Source organism: Platalea leucorodia, assembly GCF_965183815.1.
Source record: "Platalea leucorodia genome assembly, chromosome: 2".
Lineage (NCBI taxonomy): Eukaryota > Metazoa > Chordata > Aves > Pelecaniformes > Threskiornithidae > Platalea > Platalea leucorodia.
In genome coordinates, this window is record NC_138824.1 from 122,389,486 (window position 1) to 122,413,104 (window position 23,619).

General features: G+C 46.6%; 1 protein-coding gene across 1 annotated transcript; it reads right to left on the reverse strand.

Moving 5' to 3' along the window:
* Positions 1–6,819: 6,819 nt before the first annotated feature.
* NFKBIZ (NFKB inhibitor zeta) lies at positions 6,820–13,142 on the reverse strand (the record flags this gene model as incomplete). The annotated part of the gene is made up of 11 exons (XM_082337902.1): positions 6,820–6,893; positions 7,554–7,721; positions 7,840–7,950; positions 8,603–8,772; positions 9,448–9,511; positions 9,875–10,021; positions 10,352–10,457; positions 10,898–11,661; positions 11,816–11,919; positions 12,019–12,055; positions 13,014–13,142. The coding sequence occupies 11 exons, from the start codon at positions 13,140–13,142 to the stop codon at positions 6,840–6,842; spliced, it is 1,854 nt and encodes a 617-aa protein (XP_082194028.1). The 3' UTR covers positions 6,820–6,839.
* Positions 13,143–23,619: the final 10,477 nt, after the last annotated feature.

A 23,619-nucleotide genomic window follows, 5' to 3' on the forward strand; every position in this document is an offset into this window, starting at 1 on the left:
TGCCACCCCCATCCCAATAGGAAGACTTATTTTATATAGCTCCATCAGAGCATTCATGGCGATGTCTTAAGCACAGCTAAAAGCCCATACCAGTAAGGCAAATGTTTATTCCTCACTTTCAATCATCTCCCTTGGTTTTTTGAGAAATCCATTACTGACTAAGCATGTTTCATGACCAACTTTGAGAAATGCCTTTATACAATTTCACCTCGCTTTAAAAAGGCTTTCATAGTTTTGCCTCAAATGTTCTCAAAATGCAACAAGACTAGAGACATGGGTCTAGCTCAGAGTTCCCTGCAGCCATGGCATCCTGAATTTGCTCTAGTGTATTTTTTCCTAGGCTGGGTCTGCTTTTTCTCTCCTGTTCCAGCAATCTTGGCTTAGAAAGATGAGATTTTTCAGGGAAAAAGAGTTTACAGCTCATTTTTGAGTTTTTGTCCAATGGCTGATCTGAAGAGTCCGGCAATCCTAACAGCAAGCAAAAGCAGTATGGCAGACAGGGGCTCTGATGAACTAAACATAAATGACCTACAAATCGGTCATCGCTCACTGCGTTATTCAGCAAATTTAGAAAGAGCAGGCAACTAGAAGGATAATTGCAAGCCTGCACTGCCTTTGGATGAAGCTCCTGCAATTCTTTGAGTATCTTCAGGTGAGCTTCTTTCTTTCTCCCTGCCTCTAGTTTCTCATCTAGCTGATGGGATTAGTGATTATCACTGGCTTTTGAAGCCACCTGGAAATCTACTGCTGAATAATGATAACAGCACACTACTATCTTGATGGTTTCCCTCAAATTGCTCCTAAAACCCTTCCCCTCAAAATGTACGTGGGCTGCCACCGGTGACCCAGTTCTTACTCCTACACAGTATGCCCAACCGCAGTTCAAAGGACAAGGTCATAGTAGCACCGTAAGCGTCTCTGAAGATCTTTCATTGCTGTGACCTCAAATTTCCCATTCTTACAATTTTTCTTGGCATCACTTACTGGGCTGTTTTCAGCAGATTGAAAGTCCTTGGGCAAGGAGCTGTGGTCTGCCTGAGGATAACAACAAGATCTACCTGCTCAGCTCCGCAGGCTTTATTGGCTGGCCATGAACAGCAGTGTTTATGTAGTCTCAGTCCTTTTTTATGGCAAGCCTGAGTTTGAAGCTTGCAGGGCAGCTCTGGGCCTTCCCAGAAAGGCCTCAAGAGCCACATGAGCAATGATTGAAGGCCATCCCAAGGAGCCACGGACTGAAATGATCCAACTTCTACCTCTCTCTCAGGTCAAGTCGATGGAAAAAGTTTAGCACTGCTGAAGAGATCTTTTACTTGGGGCCTAAGAACCAGCCACAGGCAGCCAACATGCACCATTTGATACCACAACCTACCACGGTACCAAATGGTAGCTACTGTGGTACCAAAAGGTCACACACGTGACCGAGACCATCTGAACAGAGCTACAGGCTTTCATTAAACATACACAAAAGCATCTCTGCGCTGCATCCACATGAAGACATTTCACTCAGACTCTTCAGTCTGACTCGCAGCCCAGACAAGTTTACAGAGGCAACGGGCAACTTCTTTCAATTGTCTGCTCCCCCTCCTAAATCTAAAGCACCACCTTAGTCATCTTTCCCTCAGGCTCTCTGACTAGCAAAGGGGAAGGGAGAAATTTCACCAGAAACTAAGGAGGAAAACCACGTGTGAAATATAGGTTGGTTAGTGTAGCAACCACTTTCTCAAAACAGCCTAGATCAAGTTTTCAGAGCCGAGAGTAAGGTTCACCAGGTAAAACAAAGACTTATTGAGTCAGCCTCTTAATCACGAGAGCCGAAAACAAATACACACTAAACAAACACAGCCCAAGATATATTACCTTCCTCCAGCAAGACCAAGATAGGTGGCTGAAGGAGAAACCAACCCCCAAATCCAACTATTTGAAAAGAGACAACCTCTGGTGTAGCATCTCCGCACTACTGCGGTTCCCAATTTCATTAGCGCTGCCTTGAGTTTTTTTGCTAATGGTGATCGGATCTAAAGAAATACTGTAAGATTAGACACTGGTCCATTAGCCAGCAACACTCAGGAAATTTTGCCAGGAAGCAGAGCTGCCCATATGGGCTTTGTGTACAGATGAGCATTCCCAGATAGCAAGGCCACCTGTCAGGAACAACTTCATTTAGGGGCTAGTTTTGCCTCATTTAGAGGCAGAAATATCAGCAGTCCATCCTTTGAGCAAACTAAACCTTTCTCCTCGCAAATCAGTATTTCATCATCTAGAAGAAATTCAAAGATGCTAAGAGAGGCTTCCTCTCAAAATAGCAAAATGCTGCCAGGTGAGCCCTCACTGCAGCCCTGGGGGCAGTGGGGAAGGGAGGTGGGATGCTGCTTGAAAGGTGCCCCGACTTCTGGGGGTGCCGCTTGCCTTTCTAAACCCAGGCACAGGCCAGTGTCTGCACCAGCAATGCTGGTCCTTGTCCTAATCGTTAAAAATTAAAGGTAGCAGTATTGGAGGCTGGATGACACTTAACCAACTTGATGAGGAGTCAGTTGTATGACTCTCCCAAGCCATCAGGCTAAGACCACCACCAAACACTCAGGAAAGGTAACAGATAACAACTGAAGAATTTGTTTTGAATGCACTGAAAGACCAGGTCAATTTTTGTCAGATGCTTAATTGCAGGAGCCTATTCTTTAGCTTCCCATGTTCACTGCACTTTAATCATCCTCAGCTCTTCCCTTACGCAGGAGAGCATATGTATTTTTAAAAGAAAGGCAACCAGATAAGCAAACTGTCAGGCGAGAAGAACAAGCAGTTCATGTCATATCTTTGAAGTCGCTTCTACCACACCCAACCACTCTAAGAATGCACTTCCTGGATAGGTGTTCTTTTTCTGATGAAAATATAAAATGAGCAATAAATGTGGGAAACATACTTTTTCCATCCCCAGAAGCAGAACACATTTCATGTAAATTGTGGATTGCCACCTTCCACAACTCCAGCCAGACGAGTAGCCCACAAAAATCAAAAAGCAACCTTTTCCTGAGGTTTGGCTTACTTAGACAAACAAATCAGAAACATCCTGGGAACAAAGCTCCATGTGTCTTAATATCCCTACTCGGACCCAAGCCAGAGTCTCTTCTGCCTCTGCTGCAACCAGAGAAATAAATGGTGCGCCTGCATCCGCATCAATAAAAGCTGTTCTGCACTTTCCCAGCACCATAAGTTTTCAGGTAAACACTATTAGCCTGCTAAATATTTAGTGTCACTTGCCCTTCAGTAAAAAGGGTTGTTTCTAATAACTAATTATATCATGTCAGATACGCCAGAACTTCCCAATATCCTAGAAAGAAAAATGAGTCAGAGTAGGGATGCTTTCTTGTGAAGTTGCCTACTGAGCTCTTGAAACAATGAAATTAGGCTCTAGGCAGATTAAATGACCTTCAAACACTTCAGTCTCCCCTCAGGAATTTTCTAACTCGGACTGCCAGCAGTCCCCCTTCCAGAAGGGCACAAGTGCTGCTGAAAGCACCACGCCGCTCGCTAAATGCCTCTCACCAGCAGCACCTACTTCATGCTCCAGCACTGACTGAATACGTGCTTAATGCTCTGCCACCCTTACAAGGCCACGGTACTTTATCCCTTTGTGAGATGACTCAGTCAACACCACCCAAGAAAGGAGTGCCAGGCAGTCGGATCGGGCTGATCTGAAGGCTGGAATATCTCATCAGCAATTCTTTTTCCTGTGTAATCACCTCTTATAAAGAAAATGGAAATGAAGTGAAAACAGTACTATCAGGCTCCTCATACAAAAAAAGACCTAAGGCAGGGTCACTTGCAGTGAGAGGTACAGATGACATCTTCAACACAATCTAGGCCCAATTAGCTGTTCACTTAAAGAGGTGCCATTTCATCTTTGCATACCCTAACTAGACATTCAATTCCATTTCCAGTCTCCATCATTTCCCCCTCTTATCTGCTGAACAACACACAGCCTCCTCTCTCCACCACCTCACCTCCAGAAGCCCTTTTTGAGACTTCCAGGGACGAGTTTTTGCACAGAGCAGGAACAGAGCAAAGGATCTGCGAGTGCTCCCCTGAAGCACTCAACTAGCTGCAAGATGATTTTCCTATGTTTTCTTCTCATGAAAGGTGCAACCAGCATCAGTGGATCCAGATTGAACCCATGAACTACTAAAAGCCTAACCACAATGATTTGGGTAAAGGATGTAATCTCATCTGGTACCAGGTCTGCAAGTGTCCCCAAGGACGAGCTGAGAGCAGGGCAAGCCTGCAGTACAGTACTTCACCCTTCAACAGAGAGGACTGCCTCACGTGGTTCATCTCTTCAGTAACTCTCCACAAAAAGGTACTTCTAAGTATGCACCCAGGCCCTCCCCACATCAACAAATGTCTTATTTCTACCACATTCTTCAACCATCTCAAGGAATCATATCCTGTTGTCTGTTGTGTACTTGGTACCTTCGTTAACAGCCTCCAGCTCTCATGCTGGAAGGGACAGCAAGCAGTTCATCCCGATCCAGTTTCTCTGGCCTGACACGACTCCGCAGGCCTGTTGTACCTGTGGTCAGCCATTGCTTTTGCAGCTGAAGAGCCCTTGTCTGCTCTGTTGCTCCCTGCAGGGAAGCTCCTCCACGCCTCCAGGCCTCTTCCAATCCTAAAACACTTTCATCTGAGGGGACACCCTAACCACACACAGCAGGGGTGAACGACAGGTTTATACAATAGCATAGAAGCACTTGTTTTTCTTCAGTTCCTAATGCTTCATCTGCTTTTCTTGACCGTTGCCACCTCACCGGCTCAGTGCTCAGCAAGGACAGCCTGTGACGACAGTTCTTCCTCCTGAACAGTCACGGCCAGCTCAGAGCCCATCTCTTTATTTGTGAAGCAAGGAGAGTTTTTCCCCATGTGTATAGCCTCAGTTGCTCATGCAGACTTTCACCTGTGCTAAGGTGACTGCTTGTACCTGAGCTATAAGAATCAAGGACCAAAGCAAGGAAGTCATGGGGAAAACATGACCTTGTCAGAACTGCTATCATTCTTTCAGGTACACAAGGACAAGTGTTCAGGTAACAACCTGCAATTTGGACAACCTGGTGACTATTAACTCTATTTGGGGCACATCTGCCAAATACACAGGCAATACAACTGCATGGTGCATGACCCAAAACACCCAAGCACCAGCTTCAAAACCGGCATCAAACAAGAGAAAGCACAAACAGCAGGATGGAAAGACTTCATTTCGTCCTTAACAAATGGACCCTCACCAGCCTCACAGTACTACCATGCTAAATCGGTTTTACCTCAAGCTTGGTTTCATCATCCTTATTTGTATCACAGACAGTAACCACCAAAATTTAATTAGCATGTTTATTCAAACACAAGTTACATGAGACCCTTCAAGAAATACATCGCAACCAGGCCTCCGCATGTCAGATTTTTTCACTTAGCTTGTCTACAAGACATACTTTGTCAAAACAGCACAATCAGACTAATTAAACAGTTACGGCAGACAATTGCGTGTGATGCAAAAACAGTTTAAGAGCAAATACCAAAGAGAGGATATATTACTGGATTACAGCCCAGCATGTAACATTCAGAAAGTGATAGGAGGAAGTTTTCCCCAACAGAACACAAGTATACAGGATCCTTAGTATACAATTTGCATTAATACCCATAATTATTAAAAAATAGAAAAATGTTAAATTCAAATATTACTTTGCTAGCCACTATACCTATAAGGTAAAACCATAAATGGACTAACTCTGCTTAGGAGGTGAAAAACACTAAGTCTCTAGGATTAACTAGAGCCCAATCCAGCAAACTACTTACACATGTGCTTAAGTCCTACTGACACTAGTGGGGCTTACACATATTGAAGTATTAGAATTAACATCGACAGATTTCAGCACGCATCAACAGTTAAGTACATGCTAAATACTTCCACTGAATCAGGATCATATTCCTTAAAGTACAACAAAGTTATATACATTAGAAAAGTCATGATCTTTCTCCATCAATCTATTGTCCTAAAGAAAAAGCTTTACTGGGTACAAGAAAAACTGATACAGTCCCCTGAAGAAGCATGGCTTTTCACGTTTTATTAACAACTCCAAAAGCATGCGCAAATCAGTGCTAGGGACAATCTATCTTAACCGTACTTTCGGTCTTCAGGCTTTCAAAGCAACAAAATTTACCCGATTTGCACCAGCGTAGTATTAAAACTCTATATGCAATTTGCAAGTTCAAGATCAAGGAACTTGTTTCTTCAGTTCATTCCCCAAGCGATCAATAGATTCTTAGAACTATACAGCTGTACAATAACGCCAGTGACTATACACAATCCTGCACGAGATACTGGAAGAAAGCTACAAAGTTACATAAATAAATGTTCAACTTCAAAAATATTTGATTTCTCTAGCACTTAATATTCAAGTGCTATTATTAAAAACACAACAAAAACTTTGCAACGTTGACATGTATCAGCCCTCTCTAAATAGAAAGATTTCCTGTAGAATTGTCCTTGTCCAGAAGTTATCTATATGGCTGTTTAAATAAAATCAGTCTTGCTGTAGCTGTGAAATCCAAGTATCCAGGCAAATGTTCCACACACTTGGGAATGAAACATTCCCTTTTGCTCAGAGGAATTTGATTGTTGGGTTTTATTTTTTTTTTTTAATCTTACATAACCCACTATATGATAGTGAACAAAATACTTTTGTTTCATAGAAACAACTAACATTTGCCCACACCAGGCAAATGGTCTATTTACAGATACATTAGGACTGCCTGACTGACAGTGAGTGTGAGTTGCTGAACTCCAAGAAACATGGAGCTTAAAACGGCGACACTCTCTGCTGAATCGCCTTCCCTTTTAGGATACGTCTTATCTGGAGAAGAGAAAAAGACAAAACATTAGTATTCATCATCCTAAAGTGAGTCATAATCTAAAAAGAAAAAAAAACCCTAGACCCACTCCTGCATTCCTCATTTCTCTGAGCCTAGGTTCCGAGTTCAGTTACACCAGAAATGATCCAATTTTACAGTATTTGAACCAATGAAAGGCAACGATTACTCAGTTGCTGAAGTTATCAGCTTCTTAGGTCAAGAGTCACCTCTTCGGTCATGTATTTGTATACCTCCTAGGAAAAAGGGATTTTCTTCATCTGTTATTCAGGCCTAAGAACTGCCATTACTAATTATGACAAGAGCAACAAAAGCATGATCTCAGGCCATACTGAGATGAACAAGAGAAGGGATATTACCTCCAGTATGTTGCAAGGTTAAAATTAAAAACCTAGCTTGACAGGAAAAAAGCTTTTGAGATGGAAAAACCAAAAGCTACAAGTGAAACCTGTAATCTCAAGTTTTTGTATATTCTGCCTGGTCCTGACATTAAAACCAGAGATCCCTGAATATAATGGCATTTGCTACGTCTTTTCCTTAAAAGCTGCAATTCAAAACCCAAAAGAAACTTCTGGAGAAGAATAAGGCTTTTGTGTGGATGGGGACAGATGGAAGCAGAGGAGAGGGTTGTTTGGTTTTTTTACCTGTTCTCCTACAAGGCCATCAGGAACCAGATGAACTGGCTGCTCATTCTCCAAGTTTCTGGCACTTGGATCAGCTCCCTTTCGCATTAGCAGGCGCACAGCATCCAGCTGACTCACCCGATACTGCAGGCTGGCAGCTACGTGGAGTGCTGTGTTGCCATTGTAAGCCTGGAGAAGACAAAGTAACTCCATGAAGGAAAGGCAGGGGCGTGAGCCTCATGACACTCGCGGTGCCACACATGTGCACATCCCGGACTACATCTGCAGTCTGGAAAAGTCATCGTACCTTTGCGTTAACGAAAGAGAGACAGTTGGGCAGCTCCAAAAAGAGACGAATGAGCTCCAGGTTCGCTTCTTCTGCTGCCAAATGTAAAGCTGAGCGACCACTTTTGCGATCCTATCAAAAAAGAAACTGTTAGTCTTCCCTGAAGGTGCTTCACCTATCCAGGGTGAACATGCAGACAAATAAAACGGAAAGCAGAGTTACTGCAGAGTGTTGAACAAACATATTTGCACTACAATTCACTGAAAGTCAATCTGAATATGTATTTTAATATTACTATCTAATGAACAATGGACCAGATCGCATTTGGCAGCAAGCTTACACAGCCAAACTATCAAATATTATACTAAGTAATGATCTGGCTCAGCACAGACCTAAACTGGACAGGGAAGCAGTTTTTAATTAAAATTTGCAGTTCAAGAACAAGGTATCACCAGCACCTTATTACTACAGATACCTCTGAGTGCTCCAAACATATTCTTACTTTTAAAGACACAAGCAGCTGCAGCCAGCGTAGCATCATTCTTAATCCAGAAATTAGACTGTCACCTCCCTCTTTCCCCATGGTTCATTTGCATTGATAATACTTTGTTCTGAATAAATGCAACATATTCTCATTCCACTTGGGTAAATTAAGCTGTAGGGAAGCTTTCAAATTAGTCTGCTTCCTTTGTAATAAAGCTGAGACAGGCATGGGAGAAAGGGACATGTTCTGCTTCCACATTCTCTCTGGACCTGGCACTTCAGACAAAGCCACTGTACTTACTTTTGCTTCAACAGAGGCTCCCATTTGTATTAGAGTCTTGATGGTTTCTACCAGGCTCTTGTTTCTCAGCAGAAGCTCCTGGACCTCAGGGGAGTGAGGTGGCTGACTGTTTTGCAGTTCATGCAGCACAGCATTATGGGCCAGAACAGCACAGTGCAATGCCGTCAAACCTTAACGTTAAAAAAAAACAACCCATCATTAAGGAGCAAATGCAATACAGAAGTATTGACTGGCTGCTTGGTTTGCAGGATGGATAAAGGAGCTTCTCTCCCTGTCAAGCCCAGGGACAGTTCCACATTTGTAAGTGACAGTGATTGCTCTTGAAGGGCTCTGGATTTGGGTTGTCCATCGCCAGAGGAGTTAAGTAGCAACCTACTGTGAGCTCTCAGCCAGCAGATAATACAAGAATCAATTTCTGATACTTTTTTTTTTTTCCTTTTCTTCCCCCCCCCCCCCCCCCCAAATGTACTTTAGAAAGAGCTATTATATGGGAAGTGGTTCAGTTAAAACAGCTCTCTGGTGTCAGAGATTCTAGCTTCTGTATCCACCAATGTATTGCTGGTACTCACATGTTTTTAACAACAGCCTATTACCACCTACCCTCTCCATGCCAAACACAGCAATCACACGTAAGAGGGAAGAGGTCCTGACAGGCACGACTAACCATGTTTTTATCTGACAGATATGCCAATTGCAATGTAATTTCAATTGTAATTGTAAATTTCAACCTGGCAAAGATGTACTCCATCTTATTGCTTCTCAACCCAGGATAACATTCACATCAGCAGCCATAAAACATTGTAACATCGAGTAACTCTGTAAATTATAAACTCTTAACTACTCACCATCATAGTTTGTTGCCTCAAGGTCCACATACTGATTGCTTCCCATGGCTCCCTTTTGGATTGCCTACAAAAGTGGGAACAGGTATGCATTTAGGTCTTATCCAAACCACATATTGCTTCCTCAAGCTTGTATGCAGTCTTACTGCAACGAAGTTGCAATAAATAACGGCATTAAGAGACTTATTTACTGTTTTCGTAGACCAGAGGATTCCACCAGATTACTCTAAAATGTCAGTGAGAACCTTAATGTGAAATTCAGTCTCATTTTAATCCATTACTGTAGAGCCCCGAGACATACTCACAAGGCTACACGGGGGAAAAAAAAAAAGATAAAGGGAGGAGTGGTATTTTCAGAGTTTCCGAAGACAACTAATATAAGACGTAAGCATTAACGGTCAGGGCAGAGCTACGCCTGCCTGGTTCTTACCTGAAGGACCTGGGCATGCCCCTTCTCGGCGCAAACATGCAACGGCGTTCTACCCCAGCAGTCTGTGGTGTTGACTTGAGCCCCCAAGCTAACCAAGTCCTGCACGATGAGATGCTGATTGGCAGCCACAGCAACCTGGAAAGCACTCTGCAAACATCGAGAAGAAAATTTAAACTGTTAGTCATCTGATCTCTAACAGGAAAGAGCAACTAAAACAAATAAAAAAGCCTAGCTACCTGGGATTATTTAAGCAGTGATTATGAATACCAGGAAGCCCGGACAAATGAAGCAGAGCACATAGTTTTACCAGCTCAAGGTGATCCCAAGAAGCATTAATAGCTCAAGGTTAATATTAGTATGCAGGCCAAATCTCGGGGTTAATATTAAATAAGCATTTCACCACATCTTCCTCAAGGTCCAGACATGCAGAACCACTCAGGTGCGCAAAGCAGGTGCAAAGATTTTGAGGAACCTCACCTGGCCATTATGCTCTTTAATATCCAGCATGTGCAGGGCAGCCATCTTCCTTGCAAGAACATAGGAGAGAGCTCGTCGGCCCTGGGCAACCGCAATGTGAAGGAAGCTGCGGGAAAGAGGGGAAACACAGAGTTACACCACCATACAAACCGGGGCTCAAGTCATTACATTTCCAAACATATGGAAGCAGTGTTATGCCGCCAGCTTCAGACCTCCTCTGGGTGACTAAGACAGGAACCTTCTTCCCAGGGCAATTTAAAGCATCGAAATTAGAATCTTTTTCTCCCCATTTACTAGATAGAAGTCCAACGATAAGTACCTGAAATTAGATGATACCAACACCTTATCTACTCAGCATACTGCAACTCTGTGCATCGCGGACCATCAGCAAGACCACACGTTTCACTTGATTAGCGAAACTACTACGCTCGTGACACAAACACTGCTAATGAACTGCTTCCATTACAACCCCATGGTCCACCAAAACCCAAACAGAAACATTCCCGGTCCTTCCACATCAGAAACGTGGAGATAAACAGCACTCACGTGTCTCCATCCGAGTCTTTTGCAAGGAACTGGTCTTGAGAGATGTTAGCCAGTTTGTTTTCCTCCTGCTCCACTTGCCATTGAAAAAACGACTTGCCCAGCTGCGTTGTGCTTCTGGCGATGTTTTGGTCAGGTAGAGAGACATTCAAAGTAGCCAAAGAGACACCGCGCTCCAGACTGCCACAGATGTTATTGGAAAGCAAGCTGAAGTTCGGAGCCTGGGGGCCGACATCAGCCTGGGGGTGGGCACTGGTCAGCGGCTGGACGGGAGCGGAGATGCCCTCTGAGCCTTCAGAGTCATTCAAGAGGGAGGAGAAGCTCTGCGACGGGCAGTACTGCAGTTCCTGGCTCTCAAAGGTATTCTGCTGGTAGCCAGGAGACTGGTCATTGGCAGCAAACGCTCTGTACTCCAGGGAGGCATCTGAAGGATAGCTCTGCGACAAATCCTGGTTCTGGGATGGAGGGAACTGGCAATGCTGCGCCGGGTCAAGGATATGCTGGGAGGTGTGATCTTGGAAGGCTTGGTACTTCTGGGACGGGGAGAAAGCCTGTGTTCCCAGGCTCTCCTGGTATTGGTCACCAGGCGAGCTGTGACTGGAGACAGTGTGCAACCAGCTAACCTGCACCGTGCTCAGAGAAACCGGGCTCGACTCGTTCTTGATGTTTATAATGTTCTGAAGCAGATCAGAACTGCTGTCGTGCTTTGGGTCGTTTTTATGAGTCTCCTCCATGTTATCCATAGAAGTTGGTGTCTGGGGTGGTGTCTGTCGGGGGGGGGGGGGGGGGGGGGGGGGGAGGGGAAAAAAAAAAAAGAAAAATCAAAACAAGCCCCAACAAGTTAAGAGGTATTACTGTATCTGGCAGTTTCTGACTACACACAGCAAACTGAAAAATAAAGGGGCTGAAAAGATTACTTACCAGGAGGTGTGGGTGAACATTAGCTTGGCGTTTGAAAGAAGGTCCATCAGAAAGGAACTCTGGAGGCTTTCTTTTGCCACTGTGACCAAGTATGCTCTTCAGCTCTGCTGAAAAGAAAATTAATTTAGAATCCATTTGGAGGTTACTCTTACAATCAACTTTCAAAATCTTATTGCAGGGTATTTAAAGAAAGGGGTTTTTACCTGTGCACTGCTCGTAGTTCACCAATCCGCCTTGTGCCTTTTGAGAAAAAGGCAATTATTCCATTAGCATAATATTATTTCAGGAAAAAAAAAAAAAAACAACAAAACCAAGAAGAAAGAAGCAGAGACTTGCTTCTATAAACACAGAATATACCTTAGAATAATTCTAGTACATGATTGTCTAACCCTAATTTAATTGCTTTTAATTAAGGTTAGAAAATGGAAAGACTTTTATGGAACTTAAATGAAAACCACGATTTTTCTTAAGGCTTTTTAAGCTATTTGTTACAATACCACAAAACTCAAGAAAATCTAGAGAAAGGCACCATTCCTTACTGAGGTCTGAGGATTTTTTTTTTTTTTTTTAAATATAAATAAGCCAACCAATTTTATACTTCTTTAATGCCGTGAACTTTTCAACGCAAAAATTTTCTGGTGACAACACTTATCTAGGAAGTTCACAAATACACACTCAGAAAGACTATTCTAAAAAAAAAAAAAAAAAAAAAAAAAAATCTCCTTTAGCCTTCCCAGAATTTCTTCTATTTTTTTCCTGTTGCTATCTTTTCAGACTGGAGGGGTCAGCCTTTATACACGGCGGAGCACAACAGCATGACAAACGATTCTTTTCTGAAAAGATTCCCCAACTCTGACAATGAATGACCTCATTCGAGTTAACAGGGAGTTTCTGTGGTTTCATAACACAAACATATCTTCATCCAAACTCCGGTTAGAAAATAAAGCTTAGTCAGAACATTTTTAAGTGCCTCCTTCTCCCGCAGCAAACCCCCTCGCTAATTTCTTCCCAGCTCCGCTCTTCCATTACGTCTTGCAAAGGAAAAACACCGACTCCATCCACATCAGATAAAGCGACAAGCTCGCTTCTAGCGTTATCGCATGCCTTTTTTTTTTTTTTTTCTTTTTTCTTTTTTTCTTTTACCCAACTTCAGTAACCATTAAAGGCAATGATGTCAGCGCTGAAAAACGCCGGTTACCTTGCCTTCCTCCGCGGCGGGGCCCGAGGACATCTGCTTGCTGCTCCTGAAGTGCAGCAGGAGCTCCTTCACCGAGTTCTTCACGCGCACCCCCTGGAACGGTCCCCGGTGCTGCTTCCCCCCCCCCATGTGTTGTTCAGCTGTCGGGAGAGGAAAACAAAACCCGAATTTAAAGCCGCTGACGCCGTTTTCACTCGAAGAAAAAAAAAATTAAGTAAGAAGGGGAACGCTTGTGGAGAGGAACCTCCGCCGCCGGCCGGGCGGAGAAGGGCCGCGGCGATGCCCCCCGCCCCCTCAGAGGCCCGCGGACCCCCCGCCGCCGCCCCAGGCGGAGCTCCCGCTTTTCACCGCTCCGGGGGTTTTTAAGCCCAAAAGGGTCCGCGACCGGTTTCGCGGCGGCTCGCCCGGCGGGGAGGGAGCGGGAACCGCGGCTCCGCGCCCTCCCCCGCCGCCGCCGCTCCCCCGGGCGCAGGGGGCCGGGACCGCCGCCGGGGCACGCCGTACCTTGCAGCGCGGGGCGGGCGCCGCCCCGGGGGTCCCTCCGGCCGCCGCCGCGGCTGCTCACCGAGAGGTCCGAGTCGGAGCCCGGCGAGCCCGGGGCGGAGTGCGCCGGCGAGCAGCTGCCCTCGCTGGAGTGGGGCGAGGCCCGTAGAAGTAGGCGAGGTTGATGGGGCTGCTGAGGGCGCCGCCGTCGCCGACATCGGGCGCCGCGTCCCGGCTGCTCTCCACGATCATGGCGGTGCCGCGGGGCGGCGGGCGGCGGCGGAGGGCGGCGGGCGGCGGAGCGGGCGCGGGCACGGCCAGGGCTGGGCGGGCGCGCGCCGGCGAGTGGGGGCCCGGGCGCCGGCGGCGGCCGTTATAGCGGCTCCGCCCCCCCGAGGGGCGGGGCCGGGGCGGGGCCGCGCGTCCCGGGAGGGCGGTGGGAGGGGGCGGGGCCCGGTGCGAGGGGGCGGGGCCAAGAGGGCGGGGCTCGGTGCCCGCCCCGCTCCCCCCAGCCCGGGCAGCAGGCAGGGGGTGATGGGGATGGGATGGGGATGATGATAGGGGTGGGGATGATGGGGATGGGGTGGGATGAGGTGGGATGGGGATGGGGATGATGGGGATGGGGTGGGATGAGGTGGGATGGGGATGGGGATGATGGGGATGGGGTGGGATGAGGTGGGATGGGGGTGGGGATGATGGGGATGAGGTGGGATGGGGATGATGGGGATGGCGATGGATGCCACCCCGTCCTCCAAAATTGCCCCTGCAATCCCTCCCGCAGCTTTTGCAGCCTCCACAACACACGCCACCCCAGATTCCCACCCCAACTCCGCTCGCAACACACGCCACCCCAGATTCCCACCCTCTCATGCAGCTGCAAACGGAAAGCGCGAGCGTCGCCCTCGGCCTCCCACCGCTGCCGGTGCCGGCTCGCGTCCCCGCGCACACGTACCTCTCGCCCCAAGCACGACGGCGCGGGAGCGGTCGCCCCGCTCCTGCCAGGCCTCGGCTCCACGGACACGGGCCTGGGAGTACGGGGATTTTTTGGCCACGTGCATCAAGTGGGCAGCATCCAGAGAGAAGGGGAACGTGAGCGGTTACTCACAACAGAGATGAGTCATCTCTTTTCCTCTGTTATCGGAGCATGCAGTAGGCCGGGGGCAGACACAAGAGTTATTTTGGTTTTAGGTTGCACCATACCGCGGTGGCAAAGCCTCTCGGTCGATGCCAGCGGGGAGAAGCCGGTAAGAAACACAAGGCCGAAACAAAAAGTGGGCGAAACCGTGTGCCTGCGATTACTGTTAACAACACTACTGAGTTATTACCAAGATTCAAAAGGGAAACTTCTCAGATTTCTACTTTTCAAACAAATATTTCTGCTTTCCTCCTTTCCACTGAGGTCACCATCTTCTAAAATACAAGCGTGCATTCTTGTCCATGTGAGGTTGCGATAGGATGTTTTTAGCACTGCAGGTGCCCCAAAAAATACGTAGTAAAGCAACACTATTTCTAAAGTATATTACGCAAATTGGAGGTCTATAATTTAGTTTATTATACATGTTTTAATTGTATTAAAAAACATGGGACAGGTGCAACATGAAATTATATTAATCAGCCCATGAGGAGGCAGGAGGGAACTACTTTATATTATTCAAATATTTCTTCCACTGCCAGGTGAAGGAAGGGTTTCACTCGGAATTAGCTAGGCAGTTTTCTATTCTAAAGACTGTTGTTTTATGCCATAGATTGAGTTTATGCAGTCACAGTAAAATTTGCAAATGTAACCCATAAAATGAAATCAGACGCCAAGCAGTACCAGAAATAGCATCGTCTCATAAAGGTAAAAATTTGCTTCCTCCCTAATCGGCAGCTATCTCCCAAGCGCGTGTTCTCACTGATTTCAATGAACACCTTTGTGCAAGTGAGGATTTGTGAAATCAGGCCGTATGTTTTAAACATGCAAGGAGATGGTTCTCTGTTGTTCTTCAAGCCTCAGATCTCAGTTACGGTACCTTAGCCTTAGGTAGACACTTTAGGTGCTTCCCGGTTGAAAAGCGCTTGCTGCTCAGAGATGCTTTAGCCCCCGAAGGCTTTCTGCACAGCGGGCGGCTGATGGGAGGGCCCACAACCCCGCTTCCCAAAAGCAGGTCCAACTGATCAACCTTTGCATTCGCATCCCTGCCAGGTAGCCAGGAAAGCGAGTCGTTTTAATCTAGCCAGGAGGGTCTCCAACTACGGCAGCAAATGGATCTTGTCTTTCAACACGCAAACGTGAATCTAAGAAGTCTATAATCCAGAAAATTAGATTTGGCACCATAGTTGTCTGTAATTCCCTTAAAAACGTCAAGATCAAAAGTAGATTTCAAACCAAAAGTGGATTTCTCTCACTGTAGTCCTACTGTGTCATGGAAGGCCCCTAAACCACACACAGGCAGGGACAGACAGCGCCTTTATCCTTACTATTCAGTAATTATTTTGTAATGGATTTAATTGAAGATTAGTCTCTGCCTATGAATGAAAACTATTCTATAAAACAATTCAACAAGTTTTTTGTCTTGAAGAGGGCGTGGAATTACTTTTTCTCTTCTATTCCAAAGTTCCTACTCTACTGAAGGCTGAATTGCTGACTTGCTCTCATCTTACCAAGCAAAATCCACTTCGGGCAACACTCTGATACCTCAGCTCATACTGGTTTCATCAGCAACATCTCATTTATCAGGTCTTCTGGCATAAATCTACTCCCAGTCAAAGCAGATTAAGACAAGTCTAATTCTACTGAGCTCCCTAACAAAAGGCTCTTTCAAAAATACACACACCCATCGGTTGCACAAGATGAGCTGGCTGCCAGCAGCCTTGCACTCTCACAGCGCTTCCATGCAAGCTACTGGTAAATGATTGCTACATCTACAAATTGTAATTATTAATGCTCCAGACCCCGAGCATCTGGATTTTGGCCCAAACACTACGTAACATCTGCGGTGACCCAAACCCCATGAGGCATCTTCAGCCTAAGAAAGTTCCTCCTGGGCAGGGCGGTGACCAAAAGCCCTTGTCACCGCTTCTCCTGATGGGAAACCCGGCGCAGCCCCTACAGACGGCAACAAACTGGGGAAAAAGGGGGTCACTGGGAAGGTGTTGCAGGGCTGCGGTGTCCAGGTGGTTTCAGCTTGCCTTGGCCGGGCTGTAACACAGCACAACCCATCGGCCTCCAGAGCTGGAGAAGGCTGCAAGGCGAGCGAGGAGGAGGACACCGCAGCAACCCAAGTGCTGCCCTCCAGCTTTTTATTGCACCACCTCCGCTTACTGGGATGCATCAATAATGCCAACTAGCGGCCAGCATTAGCAACATTTGTCCCGAAAACTTTCTTATACACATCTGGAAATACCGAGATGTGCTTATCTTGGTATCTCAGACCACTGGAAAAATAAGAAATAAAATGCATTTGTTTCCAAAAACTCTGTGCCTTCCCTCTCTTCAGAACACAGCCTGGACAAGTATTGTGAAATTAAAGCTAATCAGCCTTGGTTTAGGTTATACCCATGTACTTGATCACCGAAACGGCTTTGATCACTGCTTTTGAACGTAAGACTTGTGCACACCCTTAAGCTGCTTTGAAGGGATCTGAAAATTCAGTTAAGAACAAAAAAAAATATCCTGTTGTCTCAAAGCTTGCACTCGCTGGGTAGGGGTCTCATTGCAAAAGTCAGAGAGGTCGAGAGCCGACACCTTAGACTTTCGCCACCAACTAGGCTAATGGCAATCACGGATCTCCCTTGTGCTGTCCTAACCAGAGCCAGCACGCAGAGAAGATGCGCCGGACCCGCTGTGCTGGGCTTCCCTCTGCATTAGGCCTCCAGTAACTGTGTCCTTGCACACAGAAACAGCTGAGCCACTGCCTTAAGTCAAAGTAAAATCAAGAAGCCTGCTCAGTGTTCGGGCTTTTTCTGTTAAAACAGACTTCCATGTTTTCAATACCCTTTTTAATTGTAACCATGATATTTTCTCTCATATCTGGGCCCTCATACTGAGAACAGCATTTCAATAACGATAGCACAAATTCAGACTGAGGGAGAAATTTTGCTGCCCAGCTTCCAGCCATCTCTGGTTTATCCTTTCCGACACAAGCTTTGCAGTCCGAGCTGTGCTGCCGCGGGGCAGGGGACTCCTGGGCCGTCCTGCGGAGCGGCAGCAAGGCAGCGGCAAGGAAACCTCCCGCAGAACTGCCCGTGGTCAGCAAAGCCCACACACGGCGTGAGGGAGCGGGGGGGTACCAGGCAAACGGGTTGAGGACTCTCAGCTCAGAAAAATCTGGGCTGCAAAACTCAGGCAGAGATCTGTGTGTGCTGGCAAAGGCATCCTCCCAACACCCTATGCCACTCCCTACAGCTTTGTGTGTAAGCGATCACTGCCGATCTAATCCCTGATGTAACTAGTCCCTACCTCTATAGGGTCAAACGATGTGGTCCCAGAGTTTACCGTCACGTCCTGGTCCCAGGAGTGGTAACAGTGCTCTTAGGCGAGCTCAATTCTGGGATCTCTGGTGGGAGAAACTAGCTCCTTTGGGTGAAGCCTGGGCATGGTTTATTCCAGGGCTGCTCCCTAGAGACAGCATGAGCAAGACTCTGCCAGTTGTCTCCCTCTATGTTAGCTTACTCTCCAAAAAGGCATCCTACCTCCTCTTCTCCCTCAGAAAATCTCCTTGAAACTGTAGCTCCAAGTTATACATGCAACAGTTGGAAAGAAAAACAAACAAACAAACAAACGAACGAACAGAAGATGCGTCCTGGGGAGGCCACATGGGGCTCAGAAGAGACCAAGGCTGAGAAAGGGTTGTTACGCTGGATGGATGGGGCCGGTGGGCTGTAAGGAAAGGGCTAGCCTTCACAGCATGAGCGTGCCTGCACTGCTTGGTCCCTGGGGCATGTACTGGGGTGAATGCTATAGGGGATGTGGGCTTTAAGTAGGTAAATACATAAATAAATACATAAATAAATCACGCCCTGAAAGTGGAGCTCTGCCTTCCCTGTAGAGCAGCACGTAGTCACTCTGCCAGGCCCACAGTCCCTCCTAGTCACAAGTGAGGAACATGCCAGCTCTCAGAGCAGCCCACGGTTCAGCGGGTATGGGAGCGGAATAAACATCTCTCTTCGGTCCATCTCCTAAGCAGAGGCACGGGACAAGGGTCAGCCTCTAGGTAAAGTGGCAGAGCACAAACTACTAGTAACAAGAACTTGGTTTTGCAACACATTTCTGCAGCAGTATAACCTTTGTCATACTTAACAAAGTTAAGTTCTTTCTTAAACTGGAAATAAAAATGGTAGTTTGCAATCCAGTTGCTTAATGCAAGTGAATATTCACTGTACAGCTGTCAGAAGTTCCTTATTCTCCAGCGGGTGTAATTAGCCTCCTGCTGCACACTGTGACTTGAGACGTGCAAACGCCGCTGCCGCACCTCTGTACCCTAGCAGCATTTCCACACAGCACGCAAACCCCAAGCCATCCAGCATAACGCTCAGAATAGCATCGAGAAAACCAGAGGTAAAAGCTTAGTAACTATTCCACGCCTAGCAGACCGTTCAGGATCAATACCCGTGTTTGCTTTAACGGTTTAGGAGAGCGCACGTCAGCAGGTTGGAAATGGTCCACGACACGGTTTTGCTCTACAAGCCAGTACAGAGGAGTCAGTGTTTCTTCCCTCTTTGCTATACTTGTATTGCTACATTTTTCCTGGATGTTGGTCTCCAAGACTGACGTTCCGGGATTAGCCTGAACTTCAAAAGGGGGCATGTATAATTCTTCATATTAAAGGAAAACTCAGACGATTTATTTAACATATGTCTTTTGGGCCTTGCTGCTTTGATCCGAAGAATGCCCTCAATTCTGCTTTTTTCTCCCAGGCTGTTTGATATTTAAAAAAAAAAACAACCCCCCCCAAAAAGTGGGTTCCTCCTAAGTAGATCCTTTCACACCGCGGATATAAAGCAGCTGAAATCAGTACAGAGGAAAAGAAACCCCAAACCCAGCAAGTGTTACAGACCTGGCTAAGTGGATCTGATTTCTGTACATGCAAAAAGTTTCCCTGTATGTACACCTTGTGTTTGTGGACATTCCTCTCAAGGTACTCACTGCCCTGGTTAGTCATGTTTTCTCATAGCTTACATGTCTCATTCGTTCATTAGCGCCTTGCAGTAGGGACGCATGGCTAAGAAACACACGCACCGCTGATGTCACCGCATGTAAACAAGGAGCAGAAGGCCGTTTCCCCATAGCAAAGGGCAACGTCATACGTCACCTATAAAGGATACTGTGTGTACATAGATGAGGTAAATAGTGCATGTTCTTGCCTCAAAATTTTTTCCTTGTTACGATATTCCAGTTTAGAAATGGAGTTAGTGCAGTTTCTCAGTGCTGTTAGGGGGTCTCAGTGTAGGTCTGAAGGGGTAAGCATCAGTTTTCCTCCTGACTCATGCTGAAGACCTTTTTCCTCCTAACTCAGGTGACCAACCTGGGCCAAAACCTGTCATTCTAAGCCCACGCTCATTTTATTTTCTGCTGTCAGATGCAGGAGCCTGTGCTGTAAGCACAGCAGGTGAGTTAGGCTCTGGTGGACTTTGATTTCAGCCTTCCCACCTTCCACAAACAAGGGCCGCTTCAACCACCTGTAAAACACAACCACTGTCTCGCAGGGACCGCAGAGCTGTCCCAACGCAGCATCGCCACTCAGCTCCTTAGTACAGGAACGGGAGGAAAAACTGCTTTATCTCAGCAAGATTTTCACCCAGAACAATATGATTTTTCAAACTGAAACCTACCCAGGACGCTGCTTTCCTAGCTTCTCAATTTATGTGTAGTGATGCGTAACCTATTTAAGGTTAAGGTTGCCAGACAGCCAGGCTTCCCAAACACATGTTTTTCCGCTTAAAAACATTGTCCAGGCAGATTTTGAAAATCTACCCACTTCTTGGACATGGCAAACCAGTCACACCTACTGGACAGCAGATCTAAGTGGGCTGACCAGTCCAGAAATCCCAGGCGCAGCGTCAGCACGCACGCAGCTCACCCGTGCTGCGGTTGCATGGCAGGACCGGCAGCCGCGGGAAGCCGCGGCACTGATCTGCGCGATGCTACACAGGCTGTGAGCCTACCATCAGCTCAGGGGTGCAGATCGGGGTGCAGGAAAGCCCAGGCAGAAACAAGACAACCACAGTAAAAGACGCTTGCACCATGTTAACACTGCAAAGATCATTGAAGGGAATGTCCTTGTCTTATGTCTTGATCTTATTTCACCGTGTTTTCCAGTTTACAGAGTCTAAATGCCTTCAGTTCAGACTTCCATTCACTACAGAAATCCCAGGTTTCAAAACACATGGCTGGCTGACCTTGGGAAAGTCCTGAAACTCAGCTGTAGAGCTCTCCTTCATTAGTCAGACAAAAATTCAATAAACAGGAAATTTTCTCATTTAAAAAAACACCTAAACCAAGGCAGCCAAATAAAATGTTATTATGGTAGGGAAAATGTTAGGTTGCTTCCAAGCAGCAGTAAAAAAAACTTTCCTGGTGCTTGGGATGAATTGCATGTACTAGGGCAGGTTTTATCTTCAGTTAAATGTGTGCTGGGACAACTGGGACAACATCGCTCCATCTATGGGTCAGAATTTGCTGCCATGCAAGTCTCAACCACAGATGTCCTATGTCTGCATAAAGGATATTAATATCTTGGAAAGGATACTAATACCATGTTCTTTCTTGCTTCTACAGACTTAACAGCCAGTTGCTACACTTTTAGAAAGAAATCCATGGCAATAAAGACAAATTCACAGTAATATGTAAATCGTGCACGAGTCAGCATAAAACATCAAGAAAGCTGGAAATAAACTCTTTGATTTGGTGGGGCATGGTGCAAAGCTCTGTTCCCAGGCATTGGCTCCCTCTTCCAGTTCTCAGCTGGGAAAAGACACCGGCCGAAGCCCGACACATCCTGTCTGACAGGACGCTGCTCTTCACAGAAGCTCGCCCATGGATATTTAAGTTTCCTTTTAATTTCCTGCCAATTTCTTAAGAAGAAAGCAAGAGTAAAGGCAGCTCTTGTTTCTACCTTGCACGTTTTGTCTCAGGAGCTTGTGACTGGGAACGTGAAAAGTCACACGGGGGTTTCTCAGCAGCACAGTCAGCATTGAGTTCTGCTGCCCTCGAAAACCCAGGGCTAGGAGCAAAGCCTGTCCAGGCCGTCCGGGCAGGAGGCAGAGCTGAAGGCACGGATGGGGCTGTGCCTGCCACCCCGCTGCTCCGGGCAGCCCAGGGGTGGGAAGGGAAGCTTCCCAGCACCCAGGAGAGCTGCTGGAAGCCCGTTTCCAGCAGCAGGTTGATGATGATGATGATGATGATGATATCCCAACCACCGCCTCTGGGGCGGCAGCAGGGCTCTGGTGTCAGCAGAGCAGGGTGCAGGGCTGAGGCTGCTCAGCTGCCCCAGGCAGCCCAGGGCTCGGCCGGTGCCCGGCCCCTGGAGGCAGAGGGCATTTCCTCCCCACACACACCTTCCTCCTATCCACTGCCATTAAACACAACGGGAAACACGTGGCTGGCTGTAAAGAAAGTCAATAAAAGGTCTAACTAGCCAAAAAGAAATCACTTGCCTCAGGAAACAAGCTGATACTGGAGTTTTGTTTGGAGCAGAAATATGGCCTTCTTCCCAGTGTCCCTAAGGTGACATTTGTCCCTGACCGCTGGTCACCCAGCCTGGCTGAGGGAGAGCCCAGGGTATCACCCTTTCTCTGCCCACTATGTGCCTCCAGGCAAACCACAATGTCCCAGCTGAAAATACCTGGCTTCCACCTAAAGTACTTGCAAGCGACCCGTCCCCAGCCATACGCAAGTCTCCAGTGACACCATGGTACAAACATGCCCCCAGATTTTGGGGGTCTAAAATCCAGACCGCGCTTCATCCTCTGCAAGCAGCTTAGCGCTGAGCTGCCTTCCCTGCCTGCCAGATACGGGCACGGGTAATGAACCCGGGTGCCGCATAATCGACCTCATGTGGTAAGCCAGAGAAACCCTCACCAGGCGATGAAAGGCAGTTTATGGTTTGGTTTAATAAACCCGTCAGCACTACAAATTTTAAAGTGAAGTTTAAGTTCATTAAAATTACTCCTTTTCATTCCCACAGATTTTTTGCTAAATTACAAGAAAGTAGGTGTAGATCCCTGTTTTAATATATGTTTCCCGGTGTTGTCTCACACTGCACCATGACAGTTTACTCCTGTCCTGGTGAAGCTGGCAGGCTTGTATGCTGATGATGCTCTGCTATTCCAAAATTAATGATGACCTGCCAGGAAAGAAACTGTAATCAAGAATATACAAAACACCTGCTTCCACTAACAATGTTTCTTCCATTCAGTTGTCTCGGAGCTTAGCTTCCCATCCATCTATCCATCCATCCTAACTCTGGAAAGCTACTACATCCTCCCCTGAAAACAGAAGATTGTTTCAGAGAGAACTGCCTGAAATAGCTACGCTATTTAGGGGTATTTTGCCCCTAGATCCACTGCGGCCTTTCAAAAATCCCGCCATTCATTGTGGTTTCTTCACACTTGGTTATTACCTGCTACCTTCCCAAAAGCCAGGCATTCTTCCGTACCCGACCCCAAAACATGCACGGACAATTATAGCACAAGCCACTTGCAAGGCTAGTAGAAGTAAAAAAATAATGAGAAGCCCATATTGTTCCAGTCAATTACAGGTTTTAAGCAATAAAGCAAATAAAATGATAATAGTGTACCTTCATGTCGGAGGAGTGAAGTTAGAATTAGCTCTACGGAAAACAAGCCATTTCTTTGCACCCCACAGGCAACTGAGCGTTCCTTAGGGCCACGTCTGTGTGAATGATTGAAAAGTTCCTCTGAGGTTTAACGGTATGAAACAGAGAAGCTGCAGCAAGGAAACTTTTTTTCGCCCCCCCTCCCTCACAAAAGTCCTGCTTACTCTGGCTTTCTGGTCACAGAGAAAAAAAAATAAAATAGACACCCTAAACAACCCTCGCCTAAATTTATTACAACTCCAGGCTGAGTACCCACAGGGCTCTTTTTATTGCAGCAGGTCACACACCGCTTATCTTTCAGCCCT